The sequence below is a fragment of the Microcaecilia unicolor genome, chromosome 3, assembly GCF_901765095.1.
Source record: "Microcaecilia unicolor chromosome 3, aMicUni1.1, whole genome shotgun sequence".
In the NCBI taxonomy this organism is placed as follows: domain Eukaryota; kingdom Metazoa; phylum Chordata; class Amphibia; order Gymnophiona; family Siphonopidae; genus Microcaecilia; species Microcaecilia unicolor.
In genome coordinates, this window is record NC_044033.1 from 61,634,981 (window position 1) to 61,655,946 (window position 20,966).

At 40.9% G+C, this 20,966-nt stretch overlaps 1 protein-coding gene across 3 annotated transcripts in view; it reads right to left on the bottom strand.

Annotated features, from left to right (window-relative positions):
* MIA3 (MIA SH3 domain ER export factor 3) overlaps positions 1-20,966 on the bottom strand; it is a 237,758-nt gene that overhangs the window by 34,125 nt on the left and 182,667 nt on the right. For all 3 annotated transcript variants that reach the window (XM_030195990.1, XM_030195989.1, XM_030195988.1), the window contains exons 24-25: positions 16,285-16,422; positions 1,436-1,504 (exon numbers count right to left, since the gene is read on the bottom strand). In XM_030195990.1, the coding sequence (XP_030051850.1) occupies positions 1,436-1,504; positions 16,285-16,422 (207 nt within the window). The remainder of the gene's footprint in view (positions 1-1,435; positions 1,505-16,284; positions 16,423-20,966) is intronic.

Sequence of the window (20,966 nt, forward strand, 5' to 3'; positions counted from 1 at the left end):
ATTTTGATGAAGTCTTGGTAATTGATTTTGTCTCTATTTAGGATATTGCCAGTAGCCCTTTTTTTCCTGTTATATGGGAAGGACTGTTCCTTTACAACATGGACTGTTCAGTATGACATTCAAGAGACTACAGGATAGAGCAGTGGTCTTTAGAACGGTTGACAGTTCTTTTCACCAGAGATTTTCCCTTTCAGAGAGGGCGCCTGCTAAGGAGAAATTAGATCTGACCTGCTAATTTGCTTTCCTTGAGTCTCTCCAGACCATTCCCGACGAGCGGGTAATATGCACTCCTACCAGCAGAGGGATACTGAGAACTACTGAGTAGTGAACCTGTATAAGGGACTGTGCAACCCTGACCTGCCCAGTATTTCTCAGTCTACCAGAAAAGGTAGGTGATTCTGTGCAACCCTGCTCCATGTTTGTGGATGCACCAGTTTTGGCCCCGTGGTAGCCTTGTGGTCTGGGTCTCCTTTGGGGTCCTAGGCTGTTTGCAATTCTACTTTAAAAAAAAAAAACGGAAATGGTCTGGAGCAGACGATAAGGAATCTGTCATGCACATCCTCACAAAAACCAGACCATCCTGAGTCATGTAAATCTTCAAATGTCATCAGTGATGTATGGGCTTAGATGTCAAAATCTCATATGCTGGCCTAATTCATTCTTTCCACACACCTCAGCACAGATTATCAAGGAATTTGTCCTTCTCTCTTTAAGAAAGACTCTGAGAAAGGTTTCAGCACCATAGAAAGCTGATAAACTGCAATCTTGAAACATCTTTTACCTATAAGGTCCAGGTGTTTCATATTTTTTCCATGTGGAGTGTTAAAGTGCTGTAAGGACCACTCTGTTTTCTCCATGGTGGACTCCACCACCACAGAATTATGAGGTAGGTGTACCACATTAAAACCCTGGGCTTGCTTGTCCTCCCTATATTTGACGTCTAGCTTTCTTGCTATAGGGGTATAATATATTTGGTTCTGCCAAATTGTTATTTGAAGGAACACAGTAAATGGCAGTAAAAAATACCAATTTGGCTCATCAAATTGAGATTCTTCCCCTTTGCTTATCCATTCAGTGACCCATCCCACCTGCACTTCATTGTGGTTTGGGACCAACACAACCTCTTTGACTCTCTGGGCAAGTCTAAGAGGACCCATGTACCAGTCAGACACCCTGTAAAAGACAAGATGTTTTTCCTGAAGTGAGGTGCAGCATGGGCCTGCCCCAATAAGGAGCCCCATCCCATTTTATGAAATTAGAAGAAAGAGTAGAAAAATAGGAATCCTCCTTGCTTTGCTATCTCAAAGCATCATTTTCTATTTTTGCCCATTTCTGACCAGAGCTGGAGTGGAAGAGATTAAATAAAAGATCACACTAATTTGCCCACAGAACAATTCAGCTCAGTTGTCAGAAGACTGCAGCCAACAATACTCACCTGGAGCAGAAACTCTTCCTGAAACCTCAGGTAGTGGTCGCCTTGGAGCAGATGATCCATCCACAGCACCTGCACAAAACAAAATAGTTTACTTACACATGCAAGAAATGCCATACTGAGTCAGACCAATGCTCCATCAAGTCCTGTTTCTCACAATGGCCAATCCTGGTATCTTGGAAGGACTACCCAAGCAGACCCTAATTGGGAAATCCATCCCCTGCTGCTCCCTTTCAGAAGCAAGACATGGTGCTTCTCCTATGCCAACTAATTGTTAATGTGCTTGTCCTCCAGAAACTTGTCCAAATCTTTTAAAAACACAGCTACATTAGGGGTCTTGATGTCACTCCCCAGGTTTATTATTGATTGAAAAAAAATACTTCTTAAAGTTTTAAATCTGTTAACAGTTTCAGAAGTGTCTCTTAATTCTAGTACTACTTGAAATGGCAAATAACCATTCTCTAAAGCTAAGTTATTTACCTGTAGCAGGTGTTCTCCGAGGAGAGCAGACACATATTCTCATATATGGGTGACATTATCCATGGAGACCGATGTGGACACTGCCAAAATGTACTTTCACTTTAAATATTTGAGGCAGTGCCCCCACCGCACGCTCAAATGCCTGATAAGAAATTAACAAAACATGTACTCATTTATACTTCTCTAGAATATAAATCAAAACATAATTCCCTATATTTTTGAGATAGACTCAAGCTTGGAGTCCGTATGGGATCTCTCTGACCCTATAGGTCTCCTTACTTGGAAGGAAAAAGGCCTCAAAGAGCTCTGGGATACACTGTATCTGCTGAGCTTAAACGGATCAATTTGAACCTCTCTTCATCATCGGCCCAAAAAACCTTCCAGTACTTGATGTTACCTAGTACTGGAAGGTTTTTTTTGGCCGATGATGAAGAGAGGTTCAAATTGATCCGTTTAAGCTCAGCAGATACAGTGTATCCCAGAGCTCTCTCAGGCCTTTTTCCTTCCAAGTAAGGAGACCTATAGGGTCAGAGACTCCAAGCTTGAGTCTATCTCAAAAATATAGGGGATTATGTTTTGATTTATATTCTAGCGATTTATCACTCCCAACCCTTTTTGAACGTTTAGTGGACTCGTTTATATTTCACCTGAGATACTGAAGGAAAATTAATCTTAACTGACTTTCAGCATGAAGGCCTTTCCTTAAAGAAGAAAACAATAATACAGACAAGAGTGGTATAGGATCCAATCCATAAATGACATTAAATATTAGCACACATAATTTAAACATTTATCTTGCTTCTACAGAAAGCCATTGCAATTGTTTAAGAACAGGGGTTGAACTATCCCATTTTGAAACCCAACAAATCTGTCTTGCTGCCATACTTTGGAGCGTCTGTAGTCGACGATACAATAATTTGGAACATACGATATAACACAGACTACAATAATCAAGCGGAATTATTACCAGCGCTTGAACTATCCCAAACCGATTTAAAGAAAGATATTTTCGTATTCTTCTCAATTGTCTCAGCTTCCAAAAACTTTTTTCACTAAAGAATTAACCTGACTCTCAAAAGATAACATTGGATCAAGTAACACCCCAAGAACCTTTAATCTTTATTCATTCTCCAAACTAAAACTATTTAAGGAGAAATGTTATGTTTAAAGGTGGTGTCACCAAACCTAGCCACATCACTTTATTCTCAACCGGGATAAGAAGTGTAATATCATCAGCACTCCATGCCTCTAAACGACATCTAGTAAACTGCACAAGGCTTGGTATATTAGTTATACAGCTTCCAAAGGTCAGCTGGCAGCTGTACACCTAAATAATGGAATGTCATTGGACCAGCAAAGGGGAAACGTATCTCCCCAGACTCTCCACAGAGTGACATCAGTTGAAAGGGCCTCAGACTTATGCAAACTTAACTTAAAGCCCAGAAAATCACCAAACTCCACAATACTTTTCAAGAGAATAAGAAGTGAATGCCCAGGGTCTAGAAGATGTGCTAAGAGGTAATCTACAAAAGCAGTGATTTTAAATTCCCAAGGCCCCAAAACGAACTCCCCGTATCTCCGGATTCATTAATATTTCCTGAATTAAGGGATCCAAAAATAACATGAATAAAAGTGGCAAAAGTGGACACCTATGCCTGGTATGCTGGATAGGAACAAGTTCACTCCGGCTTTCACTGACCTCTGTAAAAGCTTTTGGAGACCTACAGATTATCATAATAGCAGTGGTGAAGGTACCTGAGATTCCGAACTTCTCAAGGACTCCATACAGGAATCTTTAGGATACCCAATCAAACGCCTTCTCTGTATCAAAGCTGATGAATTCAGAAGGAGATGACCATTGTCTTGCTTCCTCCAAAATGGCCAAAATGGATCTAGTATTTTTGACTGCATAACACTGATGGCCAAATCCCATTTGTGGGTCCTCTACTAATTAATACTCTGGCCAGATGATTAGCAAGAAATTTTGCCAAAAATGTAATCTCATTATAAAATAATGAAATGGCTCTATAAGATTCTGGTGTAGTAGGGTCATTCCCTGGCTTTGGGAGAACTATTATTTTGGCCTGGTTCAATGTATTTGGGAGTGTTTTATGGGCTATCATTGTATTGAACTGTGCTGTTAAAGGGCTAGTCACTTCAGCTTTCAAAAGTTTATAAAATTCAGCTCTGTACCTGTCAGATCCAGGGGCCTTTCAAGTTTATTACAAACTTTTTATCCTGTTCTATGGAGTTGTCATCTAGGTGGTGTACATTCTAAGAATAATAAAAAGGGGAGTGCATGAATAATATAACTCAGCAAAGGGAAACATGTAATTAAACTCTGGAATTCATTGCCAGAGAATGTGGTAAAGGCGGTTAGCTTAGCAGAGTTTAAAAAAGATTTGGATAGCTTCCTAAAGGAAAAGTCCATAGACCATTATTAAATTGGACTTGGGGAAAATCCACTATTTCTGGGATAAGCAGTATAAAATGTTTTGTACTTTTTTGGGATCTTGCCAGGTATTTGTGACCTGGATTGGCCACTGTTGGAAACAGGATGCTGGGCTTGAGGACCTTTGGTCTGTCCCAGTATGGCAATACTTATGTACAGTGCAATCCGCTTAAATGCAAGGGTCTGGGACCAAAGAAATGCATGCAGTTAACCAGAGCGTGCACTTAACCGTTGTGACCCAAAGAAGCTTGACATCTGATAAACATATGTACAGTACTGTTTATTATTATACATACAATATACAATCTCCGTTAACTGACATTAGGCTTACTTGAAGTAATCAGTTATAGTCCTTTGTACAATCTTGGGTCTATGAGTTCCATAGACTAAGTCTGCCAGACGGTAAAAACTGTCATAGCACTGACATCCAGTGGCCTCCAGATAGGCCCGCACGATGTTGAGACTCTCCAGCGCTCTTGCAAAAGTGACAGGAGGTTGTTGAATTTCGTCAGCATGTGCCTCGCTGCTCATTTCTTCATCTGTTCCATCATCAGCCGTTGCTGCCTGCGTGTAGGCGCATATCTCGACATCAGTGCTGTCTTCAGCTGTTTGTAGATCATGATCAACAGCTACATAGCGATGGAACTCCTCTTCAGTAACACCGGCTGGGATGTCAATAACCTCTTCATCTGACGCGTTTGCAACAGCTGCATCTGTTTCATCCCTCTCCACATCCTGAACAAAGCTTGCCCGCTTGTAGCAGTTCACAATGGTTGCCTGTGTAACAAGATTCTAGGCTTCTTTCTGCATATGTAGGGAATCCAACAGTGATAGATTACGAGCCAGTTCAACAGCATGTTTATCCTTGCCAGTCTGGTCATCCATAACGCTCATCAGACAACGTAGCACAAGAGCCCGATAATGTTGTCTGAAATTGGCTATTATGTCCTGATCCATAGGTTGGATCAGAGAGGTAGTGTTTGGTGGCAGGAAGACCACCTTGACATTAGACAGCCTGACATCATCCCTGTGTGCAACACAATTATCATAAAGCAGCAAAATCTGATGCTTTTGTGCCCGCATTCTAGTGTCTAACTTCTTTAGCCACTGCTTCCAAATTTTCCCAGTCATCCATGAATTTGCGTTAGCCTCGTATGACACAGGAAGTCGCTTAACATTCTTAAAGCAACGGGGCTGTTTGCTCTTTCCAATGACGAGTGGTTCCAACTTCTCACTCCCATCCATATTGCAGCAAAGGAGGATCGTTAGTCGGTCCTTCGACGTTTTACCTCCTGTAGTTTCGGCATGTTTGAATGCAAGTGTTCCATCAGGAATCGCTCGCCAGTAGAGACCATTTTCCTCATCATTGAAAATGTCATGAGGTGCAAACTCATTCAAGATGGTAGGAAGAACTGAAACAACCCAATTTTCAGCACCAAAGTCATCAACGTCTTGTTTCTCACCATGCTGTTCCTTGAATTTTATGCTGTTCCTCTCCTTCCATCTTTCCAACCATCCAACAGTGGCTTTGAATTCAGTTAGTCCAAGACTTTCAGCTAGCTGGTTAGCTTTCTCCATAAGCAGTGGACCACTGACAGGAAACTGTCTGCTCCTGACTCGAGAAAACTACCGAAGAAGAGTATCTTCTACTTCCTCAGCTTTTCCCGCCCGTTTTAGTTTCCATTGTGGATTTGTATTGTTTTGCCAGTCTTCCAGAAGCTGGTCTTTCTGCTTCAAGACACGTGAAATTTGACTGGGATTGACACCATATACTTTAGCAATAGATGCTTGACTTTGTTTGTTTTCTAATTTTTTAAGAACTTCTATTCGTTCAGCCAGTGTTAAAGTCTTACAGTTCTGCCGCGATGACAACCCCGGTGTACGCTCTAACATTCTTTCGCTTATTCTGCTTGTGGCACTTAAAGAGGCAGTAAATTTGAAATCTCGTTGGTTGTCACGTGTCAACTGACTTCCATATGCCATGCGTATGCGGAGTCTTTCCTGCAGAGCAGCGGTCTTGAACCATGCATATAAGCGAATCTTGCACTTATCAGTAGTGCGCTAAACCGAAGTTTGTCCTCTTAGAAACTGATGGTGCCAAAAACGGGACCGAAGTACGGCATGCAGTTAAACAGACGTACACTTAAATGGAGTGCACTGTACTTATGAAAAAAGGGCCGAACTACAATGTTTGATAGAAAGCTGGGGAAGGATATACACAAGGTAACTCTAGTACTTCAAAAGATTTGCACAGGCCAGTTCGTCAAGTGTAAGCATCTAAAAAAAGGAAAGTCTTTAAGTCTATTTTAAATTGGGTCAAAGATGTCTGCAAATGAAGATGAGAAGGGAGTGAATTCCACACGAGTGGTCTTTGTACTGAGAATATGTATTCTCTAATATGTTTGTGTAGTCTTTCTTTATGATTAGGCGTATATAAGCAATTTTGATTGAGAGATCGAAGAGTACGTGTGGGGACATAAAGGTAGGGAGGTTCTTCTGCATGCAATGTTTTAAAAACCAAATGGAGGAGTTTATAGGTATTCCTATGCTGTACAGGGAGCCAAAGGGCTATCTTCATATAAGGTGTAAATATGGTCAAATTTGCCTATTCCGTATATCAGTCGAAGAGCAGTATTTTGAAGTAACTGCAACCGTTTAAGATCTCTAAACCTACTCCTTTATACAGGGAATTACAGTAATCTATCTTCGAGATCACAAAAGAATGGACTAGAATATTAAGGGCTAAAGGTTCAAGCAATGGTTGTATAGATCTAATCAAGCATAATGTAAAGAAAGTTCAACGAACAACCTGGCTAATTTCATGTCGAAACGAAAGAGTGTTTGTGACAAAACGGTGGGTTTTAAGCCTGTAAACTGTATTATTTCTTGAAGTGTATTTCTCTAGTTTGGCCAGCAGGTGGTGCATGTTTAAAGCTGTTACAGAGAACGGACTGTTCCCTCTTTAGTTAGCACAGATAAGAGGTAACCTGCAGTGATGTGGCCAGCTAATTTTAAAACTTGTTGTTCTGGGTTCTGATTGGCCCAGGAGCTCAAATTCATCTAGGAAATACTAGATTTTTCTCCAGTCTCAGTTTGGGAGAAAAAAAAAAAAGAGAGAAAGATCTCTTTGCTGAGACCCTGTTAACAGTTATATTTGATAACCTGTGAGAAGCTATATTACCTGTACTCTCCAGGTACTATTCAGGTAGTAAACAAACGTTTAGATAGTTTTATAATTAATCCATATTCAGTTACCTGTTATTGTGTGTTGTTTTTGTTCCATCTGTTTTTATGGTTCACTGTTCAATATTTTTTCATGACAATAAACAATTTTAGTTTATTCCCTCTGCTTGTCTGAACTGACTTAAGTATCCTGGTGGTTTGTGTGTTGGCTCTGTGAGTGCTTTCTGGGAACTGTGGGAGCACTGGGAGTGTGGCCCTCAGTAACCTAGAAATCTGTATAGAACAAGCAGCAGGTGCAGGCAGTCCAGAGCTGTGCTGGGGATAGACCCTGTAAGTGGCCACGGGGTAGCCCCAGGAGGGTGGCTAGGCATTTCATGACAGTGTTATTCAAAGAATACACGTGAAAGGGAGTACAGGAACTTGGCTATTATATAAAGTAACGGGTATACACAACATTTTGAATGAATGATTAGTGAAAAGTAATGCAGTAGATTTTATAGGATTTATGATCAGTTTGTTACTTTGAAACCAATTTGTCAGTTAACTTTTTATTGATAGCAGCAATATCTGTACAATCTAAGTGGTTAAACGTACAGAGTAGCTGGATATCATCTACATATAAAAAAACAAGTAAAATCGAGAGATTGTGCTAGGGAGAGTAAGGGGACCAAAAAGATATTAAACAAGAGTGGGGATAAAATAGATCCTTGCAGTACACCTGAGGGAGTTGAGTATTCCTATATTAATCTGTTGAATTACCAGAGACACCCCTTCCCCGCTAATGGGGGCATTTAACATCCGTCTATGTACGCCATTCAGAGTTGGTAGATCATGACCAGAGAGGTACGTCTCACTTTCCAAGTCACTAGAAGTATCCCCACTTTCCAAATTATTGAAGTATCCTCTTTGTAAAGCTCTGCAAAAAAAATGTTTAAAGGTGGCCCTAATTTCAGTCTCTGACCTAATCAGTCTCCCATTGGTATCTTTCAAAAATAACACTCTAATCGGCTCCCTCCACTGTCTAACTAACCTGGCTATAAGGACCCCAGCTTTATTCCAAAAACGATAATGTTGATACTGAAAGTATTGGGCCAACATTTTCACTCGAAGATGAAGAATCTCGTTAAGGAGGACAATCAATGGACATTGTGTTAACAGGGTACAAATTATATTGCAATGATAGAGGAGATCAAATTGGAGGGGGGGTACGCTATATGTTAAAGAGGGAATGGAGTCAAAACAAAATAAACATTCTAAATGAAAACAGATAGCAGCATGGCCAGCATTATGGATCGAAATTCCATTTGTGAAAGGAAGGAGTATTCTTGTAGGGCTGTACCACCGCCCACCAGTACAGAACGAACAGAGAGATAAAGAAATGTTTACAGAAATTAGGAAAGCTAGCAAACTGGGCAACAGTATAATAACGGGTGATTTCCATTATCCCAATATTGACTGGATAAATGTTACATTGGGGAGCACAAGGGAGATAAAATTCCTAGATGTAATAAATGACTGCTTCTTGGACCAACTGGTCCAGGAACTAACAAGAGGGGGAGCCATTTTAGATCTAGTCCTTGGTTAAGTGCAGGGCATAGTACGAGAGGTAACGAACGGTGTTGAGCCCGCTGGGAAACAGTGATCATAACATGATCAAAGTTTGAGCTACTATCTGGAATGAAGCCACAAAGAACTTAAGCATTTAAATTTCAAAAGGGCAACTACAATAAAATGAGGAAAATGGTTAAAAAGAAGCTAAAAGGATTGACTGCAAAGGTTAGGGCATTAAATCAGGCAAGGACATTGTTTAAAAATGTCATCTTGAAAGCCCAAACCAGATGCATTCCACGTATTTACAAAGGTGGAGAAAGAAAACAGCCACCAGTATGGTTAAAAGGTGAAGTGAAAGAGGTTATTAGAGCCAAAAGAAAGCCCTTCACAGAACAAAAAAAGGACCCAAATGAAGAAAATAAGAAGCAACATAAGCACTGGCAAGTTAGATGCAAAGCACTGATAAAGAAGGCTAAAAGGGAATATGAAGCGAAACTTGCCGCAGAAGCAAAAGCTCACAGTAACAACTTTTTCCGGTACATCAGACGCAGAAAGACTGAGGGAATCCATGGAACTGTTATATCATGAAGGAACAAAAGGGGCACTCAGGGAGGACAAGGCCATAATGGAGAAACTGAATGAATTCTTTGCTTCAGTCTAAAGAAGAAGATGCAAGAGATCTACCTATACCAGAAATGGTTTTCAAGGATGATGATGCAGAGGCACTCAAAGCAATCTCGGTGAACCTGGATGATGTAATGAACCAAACTGACAAATTAAAGTGTAGTAAATCACCTGGACCGGATGGCATGCATTCAAGGGTACTAAAAAAACTCAAATATGAAATTGCTGATCTGCTGTTAGTAATATGTAACCTGTTGTTAAAGTCATCCATAGTACCTGAAGATTGGAGGGTGGCCATTGTGACACCAATTTTTAAAAAGGGTTCCAGAGGTGATCTGGTAAGCCTGATGTCAGTGCCAGGTAAAATAGTGGAAACTATTATAAAGAATAAAAATACAGAACACATAAATAAACATGGTTTAATAGGACAGTGTCAGCATGGGTTCAACCAAGGGAAGTCCTGCCTCACCAATTTGCTTTATTTCTTTGAAGACGTGAACGAACATATGGATAAAGGTAAGCCGGTTAATGTAATGTATCTACATTTTCAGAAAGCTTTTGACAAAGTTCCTCATGAGAGACTCCTGAGAAAATCAGTCATGCGATAGGAGGCAATGTTCTGTTGTAGATTAGGAATTGGATATTGGACAGAAAACAGAGGGTAGGGTTAAATGGCCATTTCTCTCAGTGGAATATGGTGAATAGTGGAATGTCACAGGGATCTGTACTTGACTGGTGCTATTTAACCTATTTATAAATGATCTGGAAATTGGAATGATAAGTGAGATGATTAAATTTGTAGATGACACAAAAATATTCAAGGTTGTTAAAATACATGTGGACTGTGAACAATTGAAGGAAGACCTTAGGAAACTGGAAGACTGGGCATCCAAATGGCAAATGAAATTTAATGTGGACAACTGCAAAGTGAAGCACATTGGGAAGAATAATCCAAATCATAGTTACTTGATACTCTTCTGCACAGTGTGTGACGACAGCAAAAAAAGCAAACAGGATACTAGGAATTATTAGGAAAGGACAGTAAATTAGACTGAGAATACTATGTTGCCTCTGTATCACTCCATGGTGTGACCTCACCTCGAGTATTGTGTTCAGTTCTGGTTGCCGAAACGCTAAAGAAGTTAGGGCTCTTCAGCTTGGAAAAGAGACGGGTGAGGGGAGATATGATTGAGGTCTTCAAAATCCTGAGTGGTGTAGAACAAGTAGAAGTGAATCAATTTTTTACTCTTTCAAAAAGTGCAAAGACTAGGGGACACTCAATGAAGTTACATGGAAATACTTTTAAAACAAATAGGAGGAAATATTTTTTCACTCAATGAATAGTTAAGCTCTGGAACTTGTTGCTGGAGGATATAGTAACAGTTGTTAGCATATCTGGGTTTAAAAAAAGGTTTGGACAAGTTCCTGGAGGAAAGGTACATAGTCTGCTGTTGAGACGGACACGGGGAAGCCACTGCTTGCCCCAGGATTGGTAGCATGGAATGTTGCTACTATATGGGTTTCTGCCAGCTACTAGTGACCTGGATTGGCTACCGTTAGAAAACAAATACAGGGCTAAATGGACTGATGGACCACTGGTCTGACCCAGTATGTCTATTCTCTTTTAAGCTCTTTTGAGCAGGGACTGTCGTCTTCATGTTAAATTGTAAAGCGCTGTGTACGACTGGTAGCGCTATAGAAGTGATTTATAGTAGTAGTAGTAGTATTCTTATGTTCTTAATTGAGTTTTATGTTGGAGCACTGGGGATGTCCCACAGAGCTGTCTCTCACTCTCTTTAGCTGATGTTCTAATCTAAGAAGATCCCTGCTCTTCTTTATATGGCTAGAGCATGCAATCTCACTCAGCTTTAGCTGTTTCCCAATATAAGACTGGGTCATACTTATGCATTTGATTATGTACTTGAAAATCACTCCACTTACTCAAGATGTAATCTCCAAATTTGTTGTCAAAGTATAGCTCAAGAGAAAATCTCCACAAAGGCGTTTTCTCCAGTTGGGTGCTACATTCAAGTGTTAGCCATGACTAGTTTGTGAACTTTGATTGTTTGGTTTTCTCTCCTTATGTTCTCCTCTCTTCTATTATATTAACAAAGTTCCTTGTTCTATTCTATTTTCAGTATTTCATTTTATTTGTAAATCACCTTGCTATGTGCTCAGGAAACACAGTATAGCAAGGTTAATAAACCATAACCCATAAACCATACTAGTCTAAGTATAAAAACTGGATGAAAAGCCATGACGACACCCGCACAGATAAGGCTGGCCTGAATAAGTAGTATATCAAATAAGGAAAAATTATACAGAGCTGACTTTTATGATTGTCTATGCAAATTTATATTTGCTTATACTAATGTAAATTTATATTTCTGTTTTTATGTATTTATCTAACCCTCTGTTTACTAAGCCGCTTTAGTGGTTGCCGTGCGCTAATGACGACACAGCCTATTCATTTTGTCAGAATTGCCGGGCAGCTTAGTAAACCAGGAGGTAAATTTGTAATCTGCTTAGAGGCTTGAAAATAAGCAGAATATCAATATAAATGAAATGAAATGCCCACTCTGATTGTAACCCTGAGACAGAGACAGAAGAAACCTTTTCTAGACTCTTTGTGATAAGAAGCATGGTGGTTAAACCTACTACTACTACTACTACTACTATTTAGCATTTCTATAGCGCTACAAGGCGTACGCAGTGCTGCACAAACATAGAAGAAAGACAGTCCCTGCTCAAAGAGCTTACAATCTAATAGACAAAAAATAAATAAAGTAAGCAAATCAAATCAATTAATGTGAACGGGAAGGAAGAGAGGAGGGTAGGTGGAGGCGAGTGGTTACAAGTGGCTACGAGTCAAAAGCAATGTTAAAGAGGTGGGCTTTCAGTCTAGATTTAAAGGTGGCCAAAGATGGGGCAAGACGTAGGGGCTCAGGAAGTTTATTCCAGGCATAGGGTGCAGCAAGACAGAAGGCGCGAAGTCTGGAGTTGGCAGTAGTGGAGAAGGGAACAGATAAGAAGGATTTATCCATGGAGCGGAGTGCACGGGAAGGGGTGTAGGGAAGGACGAGTGTGGAGAGATACTGGGGAGCAGCAGAGTGAGTACATTTATAGGTTAGTAGAAGAAGTTTGAACAGGATGCGAAAACGGATAGGGAGCCAGTGAAGGGTCTTGAGGAGAGGGGTAGTATGAGTAAAGCGACCCTGGCGGAAGATGAGACGGGCAGCAGAGTTTTGAACCGACTGGAGAGGGGAGAGGTGATTAAGTGGGAGGCCAGCAAGAAGCAGATTGCAGTAGTCTAAACGAGAGGTGACAAGGGTGTGGATGAGGGTATTGGTAGAGTGCTCGGAAAGAAAGGGGCGGATTTTACGGATGTTGTAAAGAAAGAAACGACAGGTCTTGGCAATCTGCTGGATATGAGCAGAGAAGGAGAGAGAAGAGTCAAAGATGACCTCAAGGTTTCGAGCTGAGGAGACAGGGAGAATGAGAGAGCCATCAACAGAAATAGAAAATGGGGGGAGCGGGGAGGTGGGTTTGGGGGGGAAAATGAGAAGCTCGGTTTTGGTCATATTTAATTTCAGGTGGCGTTGAGACATCCAGACAGCATTGTCAGACAAGCACGCTGAAACTTTGGTTTGGATGCAAGGTAAGATTATCAGGGGTAGAAAGGTAGATTTGGGAGTCATCAGCATAGAGATGGTAGGAAAAGCCATGGGATTTCCTTATTGGAGCAGCCACCTGAGAGGAGGAAATGCAGCTAACAACTCTAAAGGGGTTATAGAAACTGGAAATTCTGTTGCTGCTACCATCCCAGAATAGCTGAATCCACCAACCACCTCTAAAAAAAAATTATAAATTTGTAAATGAGGATATGAAAAATCCTTAATAAAATGCTTACTCTAACCAAGTGCCAAATATTAGCCTTCAATAACTGGAAACACTGACATAGTGAGAACTGACACAGGAGAACATTTGGTAAAATAGAATAATACCTGAAGAAGGAAATGATGGCATGGGTAGGTGAAGTGGAAAATCAGTGGTCTAAGCTGAAAGCTGCTATAAATATGGCAACTGATATTTACACAAGGAACGTAACAAAAAACAAGAGAAACAGGAAGCCTATATGATCCTTCAAACAAGTGGGTGAAAAAGTAAGAGCAAAAGAAGCTTCGTTCAAGAAATACAGAAGAACACAAGAGGATCTCGGAAAAGATTATCGAATTAAACTTAAGAAGCGAAGAGGGAAATACGGGAAGTGAAGAGGGAAATACAATTAGTGAAAGCGCGCGTGGAAGAAAAAATGGCTAAGGATGTTAAGAGAGGTGACAAGACCTTTTTCAGATATACTGGGGAAAGGAGAAAAGATTGGAATGGAATTGAAAGACTAAAAGATACTGAGAATGGCTATGAGGAGAATGATGAGGATAAAGCGAACATGCTAAACAATAACTTCTCTTTGGTGTTCATGGAAGAAAATCCTGGGAAAGGAGCGGGATTGGCTGCTGAGGGAATATCTGGGAATGGAGTAGATATTGCGTCGTTCACAGAGGAAAGCGTTTATAAACAGCTTGAGAATGAATGTGGACAAAGCTATGGGGCTGGATGGGATACATCCCAGGATACTGAGGGAGCTCAGAGAAGTCTTTAGAGACTGGAGAGGTTCCATGGGATTGGAAATGAGTAGATGTGGTCCTTCTTCACAAAAGCAGAGACAGGAAAGAAGTGGGAAACTACAGGCCAGTAAGTCTTATGTCGGTGGTGGGAAAAATAATGGGAGTCGCTGCTGAAAGAAAGGATAGCTTTCTGAAGCCAACGGGTTACAGGATTCAAGGCAACATGGTTTTACTAAAGGAAAATCCTGCCGAACGAATCTTATTGACTTCTTTGACTGGGTGACCAAAGAACTGGATGAAGGACATGCACTAGATGTAATCTACTTGGATTTTAGCAAAGTCTTTGATACTGTCACTAACAGAAGACTCGTGAATAAGCTGAAAGGGCTCAGGACCCAAAGTGGTGATCTGGATAGGAAACTGGTTGACCAACAGGCGAAAGAGGGTAAATGGAATCCGCTCGGAGGAAAGGCAGGTGTGCAGTGGAGTACCTCAGGGATCGATGCTGGGGATATTTGTGAGAGATATTGCTGAAGGGTTAGAAAGAAAGGTTTTCCTTTTTTGCGGATGACACAAAGATAGCCAATAGAGTGGATACCCTAAAAGGAGTAGAAACCATGAGAAGGGATTTCCAAGGGTCTGGCAAATTAAAATTTAATGCCAAGAAGTGCAGAGTGATGCACTTGGGGTTCAGAAACCCAAAAGAGAGATAACGGATAGGAGGGGAGAGATTGGTAAGCTCAACTCAGGAGAGAGATGTTGGGGTGATGGTGTCCAATGATCTGAAGGTGAAGAAACAATGCGACTAGGAGGTGGCCGTGGCCAGAAGGATGTTAGACTGCATAGAGAGGGGTATAATCAGCAGAGAGGGGTATAACCAGCAGAAGAAAGTTGTTGACGATGCCCCTCTACAAGTCGTTAGTGAGGTCCCACTTGGAGTATTGTGTTCAGGTTTGGAGGCCGTATCTTGCTAAGGATGTAAAAAGACGAAGTGGTGCAAGGAAAAGTTACAAAAATGGTATGGGATTTGTGTTGCAAGACGTAGGAGGGTTGATATGATACAGACGTTCAAATATTTGAAAGGTATTAATCCACAAATAAACCTTTTCCAGAGATGGGAAGGTGGTAGAACTAGAAGACATGAATTGAGATTGAAGAGGGTGGTAGATACTTGCAATGCTCTCCTGCAGGAGGTGGTGGAGATGAAACGGTAACGGAATACAAAAATGCGTGGGATAAGCACAAAGGAATCCTGTTTAGAAGGAATGGATCCACAGAAGCTTAGTGGAGATTGGGTGGCAACTTCAGTAATTGGGAAGCAAAGCCAATGCTGGGCAGACTTTACGGTCTGTGCCCTGAAAATGGCAAGGACAAATCAAGGTCAGATATACCTATAAAGTATCACATACAATGAGTTTATCTTGCTGGGCAGACTGGATGGACCGTACAGGTCTTTATCTGCTGTCATTTACTATTTTACTACATTAATAGTTAAGGTTGCTGGACATGCCTTGCATATTTTGGTCACTATGGGGATAATTATATGAAGTAAGTGCTAACATTTATATGCTGATTACATGCATAAATGATTAGTATACAAGCATATGTGTGCACATGTGTGTGTAAATGCCAGATATGCATCTATGCACTCTTCTGTAGTTATGTACACATCTTCAATAGAGTGTAGTTTGCAGGTGGACGTCCACATGTAACTTACAGAATACTATAAGTTACACATGCACTTACACCAGCTGGTGTTAAGTGCTTGCACCAAAACACATATCTGCATATATACCCTGTTATACTAGTATTCTATAAAGGAACTTGACAGCTATAGAAATACCGCTTATTAGTCCAATTACCAAGTGGATAAAGACTTTAAGACATCTACAAATTGAGAGCAGATCCCAAATGGAAACCTTCCCTGTAGTGCTTACCAAATTCCCCTCTTGGGAATTCCCTTCGATTTAGGTTGGCGGATGCAGGTCGACCAGGTGGCTCTATCATCAAAGGAGGGGAGGGTGCACCACCACTCACTGGAGATGGACCAAAAGATCCATCTCTACTTAGAGGACCTGCAGAAAAAAAATGTAAACACATTCACTCTGTGCGGTGATGCAATAAAATACAGTCACTTTGGGGTCAGTTCTTTGACTCAAATTGCAGGAGATTCATGTTTGAGTGTGCTGTCTAATGGGACTGGCAGATGTTTGGGATACTGTGGAAGTGATGTGACAGGAAAACAGTTGCCACTTGTCTGCCAATCATAAACAACACTGAGGAACTAAGTTGGGCATGACTGGGGCGGTCGATCAGGAGTTAAAATGTGGGAACAATATACATTCTACGTTTCATAGTATTTAGAAAAATAAAATAAGCAGCAAGTCCTCTAGCCTCATGATTGGATAGCTGTGGATGTATGCATATGATTGTCCAAAGCATTCACTCTCTCTCTCCTACTTGTTGGACTTTTGCTACTATTTCTGCATCAGATTACTGGAGCTGTGAATACCATTATGCAAGGGTTTTGAAACAACAGTGTGCAGAGGACAGGGCAGCAGCACATATTTCAGGGTTAAACCATGGAACAGCTGGAAATTTGTAGTATCTTTTACAAACTATGCACTGAGGCACATATGCAAAAGAAAAAAAAGGAAACAGGATTCAATATAAGCAGCTACATCTAGGTTACATGCACTAGCCATTTACAGCACCAGAATCCCCCCCACCACTTCACCCTGTACATGTGGAGAAATTATTTCTTACCTGATAATTTTCTTTTAGTCCTATTAGTCCAGTTCAGAACACATGGGCTATGTCCGTCGAAAAGCAGAGGGAGAAAGAGAATCAAAGTAGTTCTGAGTGATTCATCCCCTAAGTGCACTGTGCAGCCTTAGAATGACCAAGCAATGGACCTCATGTTCACACTTCGTGAAATGTCACATTCAACCATTGTGAATACCCATAAGGCAATATTATACTCTGACACACAGATCTCCTACTGGGTCAGGAGTGGTCTGAAAATCCGATAAGTTAGAGGGATTGCAAAACAGAAATGCTTTGAATTGTGAAACGATAACAAGAGAAGCAAATTCAGTAACATTCAGGAGTATTTCTGAACTGGTCTGGTAGGACTGAAAGAAATAAAATGGACGGGTAAGACATAAATTTCTTCTTTCTTAACGTCCCCACCAGACCAGTCCAGAACATGTGGGATGTCACAATACAGTCCTAAAATCAGATGGGACATGAAAATCCCTGCTAGTATGTTCTTCTAAGAAAATAGTGAATGACTGTGACCACAAAGCAGGAACATCAGGTTCAGAGAAGGAATAGATATGCGTTGTGCTACATAGACCAGGGATTCCAGCTGGAACTTCGTTCAAAAAGTCCAGGACAAATGGCTTGCTCTTGCAGTGTATATTTGGATTTTTTTTCTTAAAAAAGTTTTAATCCTAGCAGTGTACATAGGAGGATCAAGATGATAAAGTCAGCTCTGCAGGTTATTTACTTATTTTCCAAATTTGCATACTGCCTACAACTAAGCAGTTTCCAATAAAACACACATAAGATTTTAAAAAAAAAATCCCACACAATACAAAATATCACAAAGAAAATACTACATTTCCATTAGCCATCTCAACCAGAAGGGAATAGGAAGGAGAAAAGAACTCTAACATATCTGTGATGTCACTCGCTGATATATTAATTCTGTAGACAATTGGAGCTGAGCAGGAATATTCAAATCTAAAATGAATATGCAGCTTTCATGAACCTTCTCTTTTTCTAACAGAGGGAAAGTAAGGGAGCTAAAGGTCCGGCATGCATTAATAAATGCTGGTGAATTCATGAAAAACAGGAGCACCAACTAGTGATATTCCACATAAAGCACACAGGTCACAAAGCACACGTGGGGAACCTGTGTGACTTCACTTTAGGCTTGTGCTAGATGTGTACTCCTAAGGCCGACGCAAAGCATCAGCTAATCTACTGAACTGCCATGACTTAGCTGTAGCGTGCCACACTCCTCATTCACAGACACACTGGAAAGAAAGGAGAGAGGTGAATCATTTATTTGACTGTCTGCTCCCAGTCTAGGCAAAGTACACCAGAAGACACAGTGAACATGACCCTCCTTCAGTAAGTGAGCTGCCAGATTTTCCAGCTATACCGAAAGAAGGTATAGGAAAAAAGGAAAGCACACACAAAGCTGATACTTAGTTGCATATTGTGAGAGGGCAGGGAACTACAAGGACCACAATGCAGTGCAACAGCAAGGGAATCAGAGTAAGGGGAAGGATTCTGAGCAAGAGAGTGAGAAGCCGGGAGTTGACTGGGAAGTGGAACCACGTGTGAGAGGGTTTCAGGCAGCTTTATTAAAGCAATAGTGGAAAGCTGGAAGGTGGAGATGGAAATACTGGGTAAGGGCTCTGCTGGAAAGGTGACAGCTGCACTAGCCTCTGAGCAGTAAAAGTAAATGCTTTTGTTTTGCTGTTTGAACTATGAACAAATGAAAGTAAATGCTTTTGTTTTGCTGTTTCAATGGTGAAGGCCGGAGGAACTGCTCTGGGTCTGAAGAGGTTTAACTGAAAGACACTGAGTAAATGTTTGGTTATGTTTAAGTTAAAGAAGAAATGAAATAAGCAATGAAGATTATGTTAAATGGAAACTAATAAAACCTTTGGTCATAAGAAGCCTGGTTGTGATGAGCATTTGTGAAAGGAGACAGGAAGGCAGAGGACACCCTGTGGGGGAGGCAGACTTGTGGTGAAATCCAGGGAGCTGTGGAGCCAACGGTGACGGTGTGTGCAGAAAGCTAAGCCGGGCCAGCTCTGGCTGGGTCTTGGAAGGGTGACCAGCTCACAATATCCACTGACAAGGCCAGCTAAATACACCAGCAGACACTATGAACTGACCCCCCAGGTCACACCTGCTGCGTGAGGCATATCTATTTCCTTTAAATTTTACCATTCTTTTTCTAGTAATAATAGCTATGGTGGACAAACCAGCCTTGAACCTGCAACCTCCAGGTGGGAAGATAGAATAGTTTCTCCTGGAAGATGGCTGTCCCTCAGACACTGGAAACAAGAGAAAGGAGGAAGAATGAATATTTAGAGCTTCCTGTATAAGTGCTGAACTAACACTGCACTATATGTGACCAAGAAATAGCCTGAAGACTATTTTCAAGATAACATGCCTAGGAGAGAAGCGATAAGGTAGCAAAAAGAATGATTACCAATGGCTACTACAAAACACGGCTATCAGATTACTTAAAAACACCACAAGATGGGATTACGCTACCCCACTACTAAAGGAGGAACACTGGCTGCCTATCTCTCACAGGATTACTTTTAAGATATTAACATTGGTACACAAAATTTACTACTCAGGAGTGCCAGTTTGATTAGCCAGATACTTAATAACATAGTCCTCATGTAGGATTTTACGCTCAGCTCAACAAAATTTACTGGCGGTACTCTTCATATAGGCATGTTCACTTAAAAACTATCAGAAATTCAATTTTTAGTGTTATCCCCTGGATTTTATATAGCGCAACTTACATTGAGGCATATTTTCAAAGCACTTTGGGAGGCTAAGTTCCATAGGTTTCTATGGAACTTTGGGAGGCTAAGTGCTTTGAAAATGAGCCTCATTGTGTGCACAAATCCAGTTGTATTCTGGATTTGTGCATCCAACTTAAGTAGCTAACAAGTCAATCAGCGCTGAGAATTGCCAATTAACAAGCAACTACTGAAACTAATTGGCATTAATTAGAATTTACATGCACCACTGTCTAAGCATATTCTGCAAAGCAATGTGCGTAAATTCTAAGGTGCATAGCTGAAAAGGGGGTTTTGTCAGGGGTGGGTCGTGGGCTTTTGTAAAAACTACGTGCATTGTTATAGAATACATCTAATTTAGATGTCGGCATTTACACCAAGTTTTACTTGGCGTAACTGCCAGCGACTAAATTTAGTCACGCGAATGGGCACTATGGAGTATTCTATAAATCTTGCCAAAATTTAGGCATACATTATAGAATACACCTAGGCATTTTTCTTTTCTGCGCCAATTTTTTATGGACCCACTACTTTAGAATTGAGAACCCACAGAATTTGTTGTTGGACGTCTGCACAGTTGTTGGGAGCTGTTTTGCTGTATTAATAATGGGCCAGAGGATCCCTCTTCAAGCCCTACCCTTCAGAATACAGAGCAGCGCTGGATTTATCTATTAAACAACACCGCAGCCTTTCGGTTTGAATACAGAACTGGAATGGTGGTTTCTGGTGTGATAGGCTGTTTCTTTCCATTGTGTGTGGTCCAATCGGAGTTTAACCTGCTGATCATGTGAGTGTCAATTAAACAGAGGCATAGACGCCACCGCCATTGCACTGCTGTGGAAAGTGACAGTAAAGCATTATGTAAGTCTAGTCACCGTGGCAAATGTGATTTTTTTGTATAAAATTTTGTAGTACTGCAGATGACGACCTCTATTTGCACTAATGCGTACTTTTTTGGATTTTAGCGGACCCCTACCCTGATGAAGTGAACAAAACTTGGCCATGTCAGCAGAGGGTCCGAGTTGTATCAGTGACTGACAATAATTAATTAAGATTTT